This window comes from Dreissena polymorpha, chromosome 8 (genome assembly GCF_020536995.1).
Source record: "Dreissena polymorpha isolate Duluth1 chromosome 8, UMN_Dpol_1.0, whole genome shotgun sequence".
NCBI lineage: Eukaryota > Metazoa > Mollusca > Bivalvia > Myida > Dreissenidae > Dreissena > Dreissena polymorpha.
Window position 1 is genome coordinate 38,841,904 of NC_068362.1, and position 15,465 is coordinate 38,857,368.

The following is a 15,465-nucleotide window of genomic DNA, read 5'->3' on the forward strand; positions in this document are numbered from 1 at the left end:
AACCAAAATAAGCACACGGGTTAGCTGGTTAGCGAGGACCAACTATACAATCAAAATAAGCACATGGGTTAGCTGATTAGGAAGGATATATTATACAACCGAAATAAGCACACGGGTTAGCTGATAAGCGAGGACACATTATACAACCAAACTAAGCCCAGGGTTATCTGATTTTTAAGCAGTACGGAATTACCCATTAAGCAGAGTTGGCAACTGCGCATGGGCCACGTGATGATTTTTTTTTCTGTACTTGCTTAGCCTGATCTTATTATTTGACAAAGTAAATAGTTTTATATCAACGTTATGTTCTAATTAAAGGCTTGACATTTTCTTACCAAGTGACAATCATCTATTATTTGCAAAACCGTAATGTTTTGCAAATGAAAACGAGTGAAATCGACTGGGCAGTGGCGCTCTACTAAGCACTAGGCCGACTAGGGGCTAATGGCGTGGGCCCGAAAAGTGTCATTGCCTATAGGCCTCCACGGTGCTTATCTGGCACTACTGATCAACGACACCTGTAGCACACTCATACTACTGATAAACGACACCTGTAGCACAATCATACTTTTGGTGCATTTTTGCGCGTGGTTTAATAACGGGAATATTTACATAAGATAAACGATCTTTAGTATATAGTTTATAAGATAAGCTTTTACCTCTGTGATTTATTACTTTCTGTTTCATTCCAGGTCATAAGAACATTTCAGAGAACCATTAATGGTGCGACAAAAATAAGCTTTGATGAGGAGCTCTCGTTTAAATTGGTTTGTTTGAATACTAGTTTTAATAAGAATGTATGTAATATATAACAGTTTCAGTAAACATACTGACGCGCAAGCATAAGAAACAAAATGGACGATAATGCCACCGTTTGTACAGCTGCCGTACTCATCTCATAAGATACTGTTCTGTGTAAACCTTGTGTTGTTCTTCAACAGCGTATACATTAATTTTGTTTATAGCTAAGTTTTAATATTACTTCGATAGAGTTTCATAAAACATCTCAAATGAGCATTCAAACTTGTATAATCTCTACCGTAATTTTAATTATGAATAAATATTAGTTTGTAATGTTGTAAGTAATAATATTTATGTTCGTACAGTAAGAAGAAAAATCCGTATGCAAAGCAATCTATAGTTTAATGTGTGCGTGTGTTTTTTTATTTTGTGCAGATTTATAAAGGAGAGAAAATCACCAATAGTGCATCGACGATATACAACTGAAAAAAGACAGTCTCGCTGACAAGACATGTATGGTTTGATTGCTGACAGGGACATGAATGGTTTGAATGCTGACAAGGATATTATAGTTTGAATATTTGCTGAAAAGGACATATATGGTTTGAATTCTTGCTGACAAGGACATGTCAGGTATGAATCTTTGCTGACAAAGAAATGTATGGTTTAAATTCTGAAAAGGACATGAATGGTTTGAATGCTGACAGGGATATGTTTAGTTTGAATATTTGATGAAAAGGACATGTATGGTTTTAATCTTTGCTGACAAGGACATGTCAGGTTTGACTCGTTGCTGACAATGAAATGTATGGTTTTAAATTTAAACTTTTAATGCTGACAAAGACATGAATAGTTTGAATGATGACAAAGGCATGTATAGTTTAAATGTTTGCAGTCTCGCAGAAAAGGACGTGTATGGTTTTGAATGCTTGATACCACGTTGTCCGTTCTGAGCAACGGTAGTGGAGATGTGACTTCATACCGTTATAGAAATCGTCATGTACAACGGTAGTGTAGATGTGACTATATAAACTTTTACACATGGTGATGTACATTTATAACAATAAGGTTGATATGACTAAATAACGTAATAGAAATACTCATATGCAACGGTAGTGGTGATGCGACGATATTACATTACAGACACTGCCGTGTATAAAACTCTTGTCATATTTTATGGCGCCATTGATATGAATTGGGGTTTTATTAAATGTTTTACATTTTCTTTAAATACTTGTCTTGGCATCATCATCGCAATAGTCAGTGAGTTAAAACAAACATAATAAGTAAACATATGCGTATGGAATTGACTTTTCACAGATCCCATTACATTTAAATCAAATAATGTTTGTAAATTGCAACTTTGACAAGAAATGTGGAAATCGTTCTTTTTTTTAAATTGACTAGGAGACTATCTGTTCCGGGACGCAATTTCCCCTCGATTATTTAAAACATAAATGCATTGTCTATATCTAAAATCACGGCATTTAATTAATGAATATATATATATATATATATATATTATTTATCCCTATGTATTGCACGATAATCTTCGAAATTATAATTATTATACGCATTGCATTTTTCACTTGAAATCGTCATGCCGTTTCTCCACTGTCCGCCATTGTGGATGTTGTTGTGTTTTTAGTTTCCTCCAATGACTATGCGAAGTACCCAAAACAATAGGTCGACTTGGTCGATAAATGGCTGGCACACGCGAATGTCTAACATTATAGAAGCTTTCGCAAGTGGAAGACGTAACAATGGTCACGTGACCATGAAATATTAACACGTTAAGATATGGAATTACTTAAAAGGAATGTTGACTTGTGGGTAATTTGTACATAGCAACACACTGCGGTGTTTACATATAGTATAAATGTTCTATATTTAAGCATCATGTAAGAAAGCTGTACTATTTTAGCAGACGTTAGGTTAATTTTTAGTTCAAATAGTCTGTTTTAAATAGTTCAGTCGATTTAGTTTACGATTTAAAAGTGTTAACCATGCGAGAATCCCAAAAGTGGTCACGGCCGTTATTTTGACCAGTTTTTCGGTCACACAGTAATCAATATGTGGTCAAAGTGGTCAAAGTCATAGTGACCAATTTTTGGTCACAGTGATCGATTTCTGGTCACACGCGGAACGCTGCGGGTGTATAAAGTGACCCAATTTTAGTCACAGGAGTATTCTTGTTATCATCGTTAAAAGGGGAAACATCTATCACGTTTTATTCTGTAAAAAGTAAGTTAAATAGTGGCATTGGTATTGGACCATTGAATTTTGAGATGTAAATAAATGCACGTACCGAGTTATTTAAATTATTGAGTCATTCAACTACTTATTCCAATTTTAACGACCTTAATACATTTAGAAAAGTGCCATTGACGTTTGCATTCATTATTATTATGACTACGCTACCTTGTCAGGATCGTTAAGTCTGATGAATAATAACTAATTATATTTATAATTTATTTAATATATTTGTATTTGTATATCGATGCAAAGCCCTAAACGATTAGTATAAATAAACTTGTTGAACATGTAATACCAGAATTGCGTTTGAGACTACGAATTGAATACCACGGAACGCAACACTATCACGAGAAAACTTTCTATCGGTGACTGCTCCTCTTAAAATACAGATATTGAACGCAATTTAATAGACACGGTTTAAATTTCCGATCATGTAGTAGTTGGTTTGGTTTTGATAACAAATGGTAAAATTATGTGTTATGTATTTCAACCCTATTCAGCTTCTGAAGAAAACATGACAATATAAAACTATTAAATTGAATTGCTAGAGTATGCCATTTTGAAACCAAACCCTGTCTCGTGTACATATGAGGGCCCAGCATAGAATGCACACAAACATAGTGAGGACATTTTTGAAACTGATGAATTATATATTGACATCCATTGTGTATCTCATACAGAAATGTTAAGCAAGTACAAGAGTTTTGTACCTAATACTCGAAAATGCAGTACACAATTTCAAAAACAGTTTTTAAGACAGTTTGCTACGTTGTTCGTCGATGAAATGCGTGCGATTTGTGTCGCGAAAGTCATAGGTTCTTGTCTTAAATCACAAGAAGCATCTTGGAAGCGATGGTCAATACAAGAACCTGTTTATAACTGATGTATTTAACTCCTCTCACTTACGTTCATTGGGTGAGCTACTGATTGGGTCATATATAATACGGCAGATATAACCACTACATGTGAGAAAGACATTTAACATTATTTCATCGGTAACCTTGATGATATTTTCCACATTGGATCTGATGTTGATCTCGAAAAGTTGGGACTCGTGCTGGTTGTTAGGACCATAATGATATTGTGCCAAATCTCCACCAGCATTAATCTCTCCATATTCGTTTTGTTTATTACCATGCTGTTGGGAGAGAGAGAGAGAGTGAGAGGGAGAGGGAGAGGGAGAGACAGAGACAGAGACAGGGACAGACAGAGAGAGAGACAGAGACAGAGTCACAGAGAGAGAGACAGAGAGAGAGACAGAGAAAGAGAGAGAGGAGAGAGAGAGAGAGAGAGAGAGAGAGAGAGAGAGGAGAGAGAGAGAGAGAGAGAGAGAGAGAGAGAGACAGAGACAGAGACAGAGACAGAGACAGAGACAGAGACTGACAGACAGACAGAGAGAGAGAGAGAGAGAGAGAGAGGAGAGAGAGAGAGAGAGAGATAGAGAGAGAGAGAGAGAGAGAGAGAGACAGAGACGAGCAGAGACAGAGACGAGACAGAGACGAAAGCAGACGAGAAGACAGAGACAGAGACAGGATAGAGACAGAGAGAGACACAGAGAGACACGGAATAGACAGAGAAAGACACGAGAGAGAGAGAGAGAGAGAGAAGAGAGGAAAAGTAGAGAGGCGAGAGATGAGCGTCAGAAGAGATAGAGATATAGAGAGATCGAGAGATGAGAGAAGAGAGAGGAGAGAAGTAGAGAGATAGAGAGAGAGAGATACAAGAGAGAGAGAGAGAGAGAGAGAAGAGGATAGAGCGGCAAGAGAGAGAGCGAGAGAGAGAGAGAGAACAAGAGCGAGAGAGACAGAGATATAGAGAGAGCGAGAGAAGAGAGTAGAGAGGAGAGAGAGAGAGAGAGATAGAGAGAGAGAGAGAGAGAGAGAGAAGCAGAGCGACAGAACAACAACAGACCGACAGACATACAGACGACGACCAGACAGACAGACAGACAGACAGACAGAGACAGAGAGAGACAGAGAGAGATAGAGAGAGACAGAGAGAGACAGAGAGAGACAGAGAGAGACAGGGAGAGACAGAGGGAGACAGAGAGAGACAGACAGAGAGACAGAGAAAGAAACAGAGAGAGGCAGAGGAGAGACAGGGATACATATATATAATTTGCTTTGGGCTATTTTCAATGTATCAAAACTGTATTAATCGCCATTTTGATGTGTTATTAATTATTCGTTTAAAAATGATATTTTTTCCGATATAACGTTGTATATATGTATATGGGGTGAAACAAAAGCAGCGTTTAAAGTGCATTTATCATACATTTGCTGGCGTTTCAGCTAAAAGTTAAAACAGTTTCAAATGTATGGGTATAAGAGAACACCAGCAATAGAAGAACATGGAATAAAAAAATGTACACATGCACCTGTACAAATTAATGGCTATAATCCGGATCACATCTTTACTTGCTTCAAACATCATTCGTTTTTTTTTTACAAATAATCGACGTGAGCCATTTTCTAGCCATCGTCCTTTATCAGTTGCTGCGTTTCGCAGCTTCTCTTTCCTTTGTAAATCATGTTACATCAACCATCGATTGATGGAGCATACAGGTTCAAGGGGTCATTGAATTATCGAAAATATGTATATACATCGTTTTCTACATTGTGTGCCTCCCTATTGGATTCTTGCTCAATTTATTAACTTAGTTTCGCTGACACCAAATACTGTACGCGTTCGGGTTCTATTCGCGTTGATCGAGCGTTCACGAGTGCTGACAATTTTGCAGTAGATTTGCGCTTGAAACAGGTATGGGCCAACGAAAGAAGAAATTGATTAAACTTTGGTTAACATGATCATTCAATCGAGTCTTCTGGCAATATAAGTAATCAACTCTAAAAAAAACTAATTAATTTTCCAATCTCTGAATACAGACGGCAGTCATTTTGTTGCGTTTTTGCAACAATTAACGCTCTATTGATTTCGGAGAGCACTGAGAGGTACCGGACGAGATACTTAAACTCACTCCAAAAATATGAATGACGCGAAAAGCAATTAAATTTCAATTAGCATGTTTTCATTGCTATACAATCGTATAGGGCGATAGGAACGGATTGCATGTGGTGAACATCTATACTTGCGAGTAAATTACCACGAATCCCCTTGTTTATAAGGGGCAATAAAACACATCTACTCTTTTGTATTGATGGAATGTAGGACCTTTGTACCGAGTGATTTGCCCTTTGATCCGCGTTCAAGCGTGGGGTAAACAATTTATCAGTGAGCCATCAATTCACTTCTATTTTGTTTATGATGAACAACATACAATTTTCAAATCATAAATGAAAAAAACATTTTGACATAAATACGTTTAGAACAATAATATAATGTTAAAAACTAAATGATTTACTGTTATCGGGTAGATGATTTATTTTCTTTCGGAGAACAGCTTATAATGACGTGAACGAAAAAATGATTAGGAAGCTAACGAAAGCAATTTTAAAGCATAGTATTAACCCAAGTTGTTTGAAAGGGAACACTAAAAACACTTGAATCGGAGAGAACTTGCTTATTTTGAGCTCCGGCAAACAACCACCTTTTCAATTTTCCGTGCAGTTTTTCATCATTTTGTTTCTTTTCTAATTGGATATAAGTCTTATCCATGCAGAAACTAATTTAATGCAAGTCACTGTCAGAATGACCAGGTGCCAAAATATTAGGAAAAAAATAAATATTGCTCCGTAAATTTATGCTGTTCATCCAAAACTAAAAAAATAGTTCTCGCAATTATCGATATTATGTTAATTCAGTTCTCGCAATAGTTCTCGCAATTATCGATATTGTGTTAAGTCAGTATTTACAAAATATTGGAAATATTAAATATGAGACTAAAATTGATAGCTTAATCAAATTACTTGCACAACATTTGCCGTAAGAAGAATTTATTTTGCTCGCAATGGAAACGCTTGCATAGGGTTTGGGCTCCTAAAGATCTTACGGCTTATGCAAGTAAATTAACCACATGACAAGATCAAATGATATAAAGACGTTCTTCATCTGAGTACGCAGCCTATGATAGATTTTGAATGAAATTGCATGGTTCTGCGGCCTATTCAAAATTTGACCCCACCCTTTCTGATGGCGCTCTAAATAGTATAATAAAGGAGGCGTTTAATGCGAATAAAGTGATACTTTGATATTTGCTAAATGTTTATCACTCATAATGGAAGGAACTTATCATTTGCAAACGGGACATATTTGTTTTTTAGCCCTCTAGGTTTGTCAATGCTTACATTTCGAAAATCTGTGTATAATTAGTAAATATTTGCAAATATTTAAAAAGAAGTCCATGGACTTATACAATGTTTGGGACTGACAAATTAATAAAATATTTATAAAACGTCGCTAGAAAGGTTCAACATTTTACCCTGCCACTCTGAAATGTACCTTTAAAATTATTTGATACCCGATATAAAAGTAAAATTATCAGTTTATAAAAACGACAAGATACTGAATTAAACAAAAAAATGCAAGACTCTTTGTGCTTATAAAAACCTTGATACATTCATATAAATACTTAAAAATGTATGACTATTTATGTGCTGATGATATTTTTGTTGTTTTATGAATAAACGTTCTAACGTTGTTGAAGGTTTCGGTACTTGTTCAGTTCTTAAGTCCGCCACTGTCCGAAATCCACCACCAACTCAAAACTAGCATTTTAAATGTTGGAAATTGTTTTGTTGGTCCTGATCGATAACAAAAAATGTACAACACTGACAATTATTTCGTGTTGATCCGGCAATTAATAAAATATGAACTCACTTTTGCGTAGGTAGCCCCCAAAACGTTAATATATGATATGTGGGGGAATCTATGTTTCACAATAAGCATGCGCAATTTTGTGGCCCAGTATTTTTCCATTATAAATCGAGTCATCGTGGTATGTGCATACAACTTTATGGTTATTAAACGATTTGTTGGTTTAATTTCAATCAGACAAACGTTTTATTAAATATTCAAGTACTTGTTGATTTTTTATCTCAATTAATATATTTTCGTTCAAAAAGCGACTCGTACCCACACACATGTAATGTGCTCAAGTTTCAGAGCTCTATAAATAAAATACATTGATATACGAAATACTATGGAGTATTAAAAGACATTGCGTCACCATATGAAAGAATAAACTACTGCCTATTATTGAGTCGGAATAAAAACATTAGTTAACATAAATTACAATGAGCTAACAAGGTTATATATATACGATTTCACAAACGCGCCCCTTAAATACAACTTGAAAATACACTCTGTTTCATCAATATTCGTGTTTTTGTTTGCTAAATTGGAGTTGCTTTAGAAAAGGAATCACATGTGAACATAATAATTCCATTCTGTTTAAACTTGTTTAAATAGGATTGGCGGATTAAGGCACTTTTAAAGTCGTTTTTTTTTTACACAATTCAGGCATATTGTTAAGTAATTTTCTAACACTAAATTGTTGAAATTAAACTAGAAAATGCTACCAAAAGCACATTGAACTAAACTTCATTTACTTAATTGTTGGGCCGATCGGATCTTTGCTTTTTAAAACATTGTTCAAAATGATTCCAAAGAGGCAGATTTAAGCACTGCACAAGTATTCGTGTTTAGCATGTTGACTCTTGGAATCTCTAGGCATTGTGGATTATAAATTAATTGACTTTTCAGTTTTACAAGGTTAAAGTCAAAGTAATTATAGATAAAGAGAAAAAAGCAACAACTAGTTCTAACCGACATCCAGAGTCTACAAGACTGTGTGTTAGACGGTTTAGGTTACAGATTGTTATATATTTACTGGTTAAAACTAAGGCATTTACTTTTTCACACAAGGTTATTAATAACTGAGAAAACCATAATTTTCGCATTTGAATTGCTGGATCAGATCATCATCAAGTAATGTAATGTTGTCTTCTTAAAAGAGACACTATGGTTTTCACTCATATTCAGAGGATCTTAATTTTTTACAGTAAAGATGAGAGGTAGAAGAAATTTCAATTCAAACCTTTTCTTCATGCATAAGAAGATCTATTTTATTATCGCTAAACTAGTCATTTAAATTATATGTTGTCATTATGACCACGCACAGCAAGTTTTAAGAGGCATTATACTGGTTTTAAGTTGAATATCGTGCCGGCTGAGTGTGATTATATTTGTCATGGGAAAAGCTCGCAAACTATTTTTTTTTATTTGAAAGTTCATAGTAGATATGCATATCGCATTGAGGGAATGTGCAGTGCACAGGGGCCATAACTCTTGCTGAAGTATTTACTGTTTATTACCCTTTTAAAAATGTTGATACATTTTTTCCAGGAAATATCTGAAAAACAATTATATGTATGACTATCAACTTAAAACGCCAATAGAAGGAAGCAAACATTATAACTGCAGTATATTCAGGGCGTATCTGGTGTACTATACGAACTATAAACTGTTATCGTAGATATGTATCAAGTACGGGAAGTGCAGTGAAAGAAACATAACTAATGAACATAACCATACTTTGAGAGTTGTTTCACTTATTGACTGTTATATTTAAAGTGAATATATTTCTATAGGAGTAATTAACATGAATTTCTAATTGTTGATACATTTCATTAAGGAAAAATGCTGTGCAAAAGAGCGACAATTCATGCTTCCATAGTTTTGTGTTTTGCTCAAAATTTATTTTGCGAAATAAAGGAAACAGTTTGCGTTTAGTTTTATTCGCGAGAAAAGATTGCAACAAATAGAAACAAGACCATCATCTAAGAATACTTGTTCTTCAACTAAACCAAAACGATAAATTATAACTGTTATGTTTGTTATGTTTGGTTCATTTCTTTTTCATCACCAATAACTGAACAAATATGGCATTTTTTTCCGAAATATATCATTCCCATCTGTTAAGCTTATATTAATGCATTATTTTCTAAACACTACATTTTCTAAATATACAAAAAATATTGTGTTAATAGTCTGCTAAGTTTTAAGCCCCAATATGTCATGCAGTTGGCTGCAATTACATCCAAACATTTGACAAACACAGTTTGCAGAATTGTAGTTTTTAATGTTTCTTGTTTTTGTAGAGACTTTTAAAAATGTTAACGCGGAACAAAAAATTCAGTCGACGAAGTTTGTATAATTGATTGGAAATTTCAAACATAATAATCAATAATATTATGGCACATGACACATTTTATATTAGTTCTGAAAACCATCAACTGCCGCCGATCTGCATTTATATAATCAACTAATGAGCTCATCGAATTTTGCATTATCACGATAAACAAAATGCCAGCACGACAATTCTCTTGATGCCAGCTTCTACTTCTAACTCAGTCGTTGTAGCTACAATCATAGAGGACGCGTTTTAATGGTAGTCAGTTGACAGTCGATTTGGTTTACAATACATGTTAACTATATGACAACCAAGCCGCTAAATCAAACATTACTATGATATAAATATGCACAATCATGATTATAGTAAATGTATGCCAGCACAGCAATAATATGCAATTGCTGTAGGTAAATGAAGGTTTATAGAGAAATTACGTTGTTGCAACAACTTTTATTGTTGTAACTACATGTAGCGCCTTGCAAACATACACATTTACTAGCAGGAAAACCAAATACGACAAAGTCGAGCGTGTGTGCGCCAAATCACCAAATAGATGGCTAATTTGACCTCTTTATATTCTTGTGAACTAGTCCAAATATATTATACTTACTAGTCTGTGTAAGAAGGTTTACCACGTATGCATCAGTGTCTAAATAACAATATACCACACGTATTTCTATAAACTGTGTTGTTAATACTCAATTATTGTAAGCTTTCATACTGAAACACATATATTTCTTTAAACTTGAATTTAAATATTCACACTGAGAAATGTTTTGAATGAATATAATGAATGAATACTAATAAACGATACAGTAATTATATGTTCTTCACATTTGTATCTAATTCAATATGGCTACTTCAATAAATAAATATTAGTTTATTTACAATGTTATATCGTGATTTTAAGGAAGAACATGCACATTTGCTAAAATGGAATGGAACTCGACATAACAAGATAAATATTGCTATAACCAAATGATCGCTAGTTTCTATGGGCTAATAGTTTCTGCTGATAACATTATTTCAAAAGCGAATGTTTTGTTTTTCGGAGGACAACAGTCGATGACGTTTTTAATATTTATGACCTTTTAATATGCAATAAAAAGCTGAGTAATGACATGCAATACTTGAAATCTTTGTATTAAAACAATACCAAGTGCCGCGTTGCTGCTTTTTGTACGTTAAAGGAATTTAAATAAATACCTAATATGCACGTTCGAATTTCGCAGTCAGATCAGACATTCAATGCCAGTGTAATATTTATTTTGCTGTCATTAAACACGGCAGAAATTGTAACCATAAATGACACTTCTAAATGTTTTAAGAGACAGTCAACAAAACACATTAATTCAATGTTGAAAACCTGCACTAAGCAATTTTAACTAAATAAATATGCAATAAAACGATCGGTTAAATTGACGTTACACGAATCAATCGACATTACGGCACTTGTAAAAGAACAATCGCGTCATATATTAATAAAATATGAACTATAGACTTTGATCAGCCATGAAGCACACTAAACAGCAGTAGCAACTTATTTTGTATAAAGTACGCCAGTGTTCATGTGCTTCCAAAACTAGTTATTGAGTTACATAACTTATACCAAATTACAAAAATGTGGTAAATATTTTGCTCGCTGCTTGCGCTGGCATATCTTTCTCATATTCATATTATTGCCGTTGCGTACAAGTCTGAATTGTGAGGTCTGCCTTGATCGGACTATCCACAGAGGGAAAAACTTCCGAACATGGGGAAAGTGATGTCAGATGGCTGGAATAAACAGCCGAGCTATGATACATGCGCTGTATTTTCAGCAAAGTGTCTTGATTGAGACGGAATTTGACGAGTGACTTTCAAAGGCGACGGTGTTTAAGCTGATATACCCGGAGATCTGATGTGTGAAATACAACTTGACTGACATTTAAACTTTTCCGTTGAGTTTGTGTTGGTTTGCAAACATAGACATGTATGCTTGATAACTGTAATCGTTTGTGAATCTTTGACATAAAACATAAGTAAGCTCTAAGTTAATGCCCTAGTCCTGCAAATGCGCGCGTGTAGTATCTACTCTTTGAGAATGCATTATTAAAGTAGATCATATAATAACATTAATATTACTGATTAAGCACTTGATTCTAATATGATATTCAATAACAATATAGTGTAAAATGTTCTACTGTAATTGTCTAAAAACATATAACAATCTAATCTAATGTCGTACATAATAAAATGTTACTTTAAATTTTACATATATTGTATATAAACAAACACTTTTATACATTTAATTAGAATACATTATCAAGAAAGCAATGACTGCCCTTAAGAGCTCAACTGAGTCACAGGCACCAATTTCTTATGGCATGACCAAGTGATCTAGTTTGTTACCGCACTTCACTCAGAGTCAAAAATGACCTCCATATTGTCAATGTTAATATTCTGAACAAGTTTCATCAAGACTTAGTTATTAATGTGGCCTTAGAATTGTAACACTTTTTTTAAGAGTTGGCCTGGTGACCTAATTTGCAGATGCATCTGACCCAGATTCAAACCTGGCAAAGATATTGTCAATATAAATATTTGACCAAGTTTCATCAAGCTTGAGTCATAAGTGTTGCCATGCTGACCTAGTTTTCCATATAAGTGCCCCAGATTCGGATTTATCCTATTTATGTATATATATATATATATATATATATATATATATATACATTTTGACGTTGTAATATATTGTATTATGCCCTGATGAGCTATGCGAAACGCGTTGGCTAAATCAATATATATTTAAAATCCCAGACACGTGTTTTTACTTTTATTACTTTTACACTGACGATGATGGAAGTGATGACGGTGATGCGTTTTCACAGGATGATAGCATTCGACGTTTCCACGAATCTGGCTGTGGTGAGCTAAAAAATGCCACGATAAATTTGATGCCTCCCAAATCAGAACGCATCGTTAAGAAAAGTCCACATGTTTGGAATGAGGATTGATGGACAATCACGTCAATTAAATTTTCTCATCGACGAAAATGAGAGCATCGGTGCAGATGGAACTAATGCCCAAGAACCAAACGCTGTCATCTCGATGATAGACTCCGTGCTCAACACCCATGGGTGCGAAGATCTCTCGTGCACAATACACGCCGATAATTGTTCGGGTGAGTTAAATTTTAATTGTGATCATTATAATTTCATTTTGCGCAAAAGCCGTTTAATAAAAATATAACGATAATATTGGAATATTTTATTGGTTATATTTATCGTGATAATTATAACGCGATTCATAAATGATCATAACATATTCCAGTGATTTTTAAATGAATGATGATGGAAGTGTGCTGGTTATGACGACGACGACAACGATGGTGGTAAAGAAGATGATGATGGTAATAATGGTGATGTTGATGCTGATGACGATGCAGATGATGATCATTAAGTTAACGATGACTGATGAATATGATCTTGATCTCTTGATCGAAGTTATTGTTGTAGCTTTCAGGTCAAAACAAAAATCAGTTTGTGCTTGGGTACTTCGCATGGCGAGTCCTGACACGGCGCATGACACTTCAATCGAATATATGATGAAGGTTCCGGGTCATTCACGATGTTTGGTAGATAGTGGGTTCGCCTATATTAAAAAGCTGTACAGGTAATAAACCATATCGTTTTATAAGTTAACAGTTATTATATTAATAACGATAACTTAATATGTTACTATTAGAAAAACCCATAGTATTTTTACAAGGTTTGTTTGCAACATAAATATACAAGATGATAATAAGTAGTAGTATTGATGATATCAGAATAAATTACACGGTAAATGGTATCATTACATGTAAGTCCTTAAAGCATGTTATGCATGTCGTGTTTTACTTATTTTATTGAACATGCGCTTCAGACGCTCGGACTCTGACATCATTCAGCAGCTAGAGGATATTCTCAACAAGTGGTCTACTGCATACGAGGCTGTCCGATATCCGACCTGGCGCTGGCATGACTGGAAGACTTTCTTGTCTACATCTTTTAAAGCAATACCCGGGATAAGGTAGTGTGTCCAACTTTTTATTAGCTACAGATTTTTCACATGTATGAAAATACACACAAATATTTATAAATGCACACATGTTCCTCACACATATTTGTATGATGCGAGTCACCAAAATATTAAAGTGTTTATCAGTGTGTAAGAACTCACTTGAAATTCAGCATGTTTATGTTTATTTATTAATTGTAAATAATTATAAAATACTAAGTATTTAATTATTATACTTTAAGAAAAACATAGCTTAAAGACATGTCTAAAGATTTGTTTCTGGCTAATGTGTTACAAGAAGTACCCGTACTTCAGGTTCGACTCATCGAGGCCCGGCACGGTTTTCGCGAAGAAAGCAACGGACCTACCAGAGGAAGAGTTCTTCATCATGAAACACAGGAAACTCCCCTCAGCAGAACCGTGCTTAATTATACCGGCAGAGCTATCAGAGAATCGCGTGAAATATTTGTACAGAACTGTCCGACCATTTGTGCGACCATGTTATCAGGACATTACCTGTCCAACACCCACAGACTGATTGCATGTGATTACATCATGTATTCGAACATCAACCTAAACAGATATTTTAATCCATGCGCGTGTCAATGCAGGGTTTTCCAACAAGTTATTGTAATCTTTGAATTAGTGTTTCATATTGCGAACTATTTACATGCTGTTAACGTCATGAATATGTCATTCCGATTGAAAATGACGCGACGTCAACATCTTTGTTGCGTGATAGTATGCGTATATAATGTTGTCATAGCAACGCTAAATAGTGGCGTACACATGTAATTTATACATCATTGGATTTGTGGATGAACGTACAATATGAAACTGAAAAAAAACGAAAAATTGATTTTTTTTTTGTCATTAATGTAGGTTTTGTCGTGGAACGGCTCATATATAGTGCGTAAACAATTCCATACATAAAAATGTATCCATAGCTGGATACAAAGGGAGGTAATTTACATCATGCTGTGTCCACAGCTGGAGACCATGGAGATAACTTACATCATTACGATAACTGACATGTTTTGTGAGCAACTACAATTTTGGTTCAATAAAGCTCAAAAAGCGATCCTCCAATTGAAAAAGCAAATGACGTGGTTCGTCTGTCATTTTCAAAAATAAAACACGCAAAAATACATTCGACTGGTTATCTACCATGGCATACCGATGCTTTTGTCTGCGTAAACAAAAAAGAAAAACCAGCCAGCTCTATTCGTAAATTGTAACCGATTAAATTATCTCTTACATTCTGGGTTAGGCTGGGTAGATTTTGAGAGACCCGTATGATTTATTTCTGAAATAAAATTTGAATTTAATTTTCCAACTTA

The 15,465-nt window shown here is 34.6% G+C and overlaps 2 protein-coding genes across 3 annotated transcripts in view; both read left to right on the plus strand.

The window, feature by feature from the left end:
- Positions 1-1,790, plus strand: part of LOC127843127 (uncharacterized) — a 120,674-nt gene extending 118,884 nt beyond the window's left edge. The window contains exon 8 of the mRNA XM_052372968.1: positions 1,177-1,790. Coding sequence (XP_052228928.1) covers positions 1,177-1,227 — 51 coding nt within the window. The 3' untranslated portion in view covers positions 1,228-1,790. The remainder of the gene's footprint in view (positions 1-1,176) is intronic.
- A 12,183-nt stretch (positions 1,791-13,973) lies between these two features.
- Positions 13,974-14,977, plus strand: LOC127840873 (uncharacterized). 2 transcript variants are annotated; one of them, XR_008030611.1, is made up of 2 exons: positions 13,974-14,137; positions 14,424-14,977. XR_008030611.1 is itself a non-coding variant. In XM_052369302.1 (2 exons), exons 1-2 carry the CDS (start codon positions 13,980-13,982, stop codon positions 14,661-14,663), a joined length of 381 nt encoding a protein of 126 aa, XP_052225262.1. In that variant the 5' UTR covers positions 13,974-13,979; the 3' UTR covers positions 14,664-14,977. The 2 variants fall into 2 exon arrangements, 1 of the variants encoding a protein (XP_052225262.1); XM_052369302.1 differs by having other exon boundaries at positions 14,441-14,977.
- The last annotated feature ends 488 nt before the right edge of the window (positions 14,978-15,465 follow it).

Bases quoted from the DNA above. Each gene is read 5' to 3' on its own strand.
- LOC127840873 (XM_052369302.1), top strand. From the start codon at position 13,980: ATGCGCTTCAGACGCTCGGACTCTGACATCATTCAGCAGCTAGAGGAT. The intron at 14,138-14,440 runs GTAGTGTGTCCA...CCCGTACTTCAG, and splicing joins AAAGCAATACCCGGGATAAG to GTTCGACTCATCGAGGCCCG.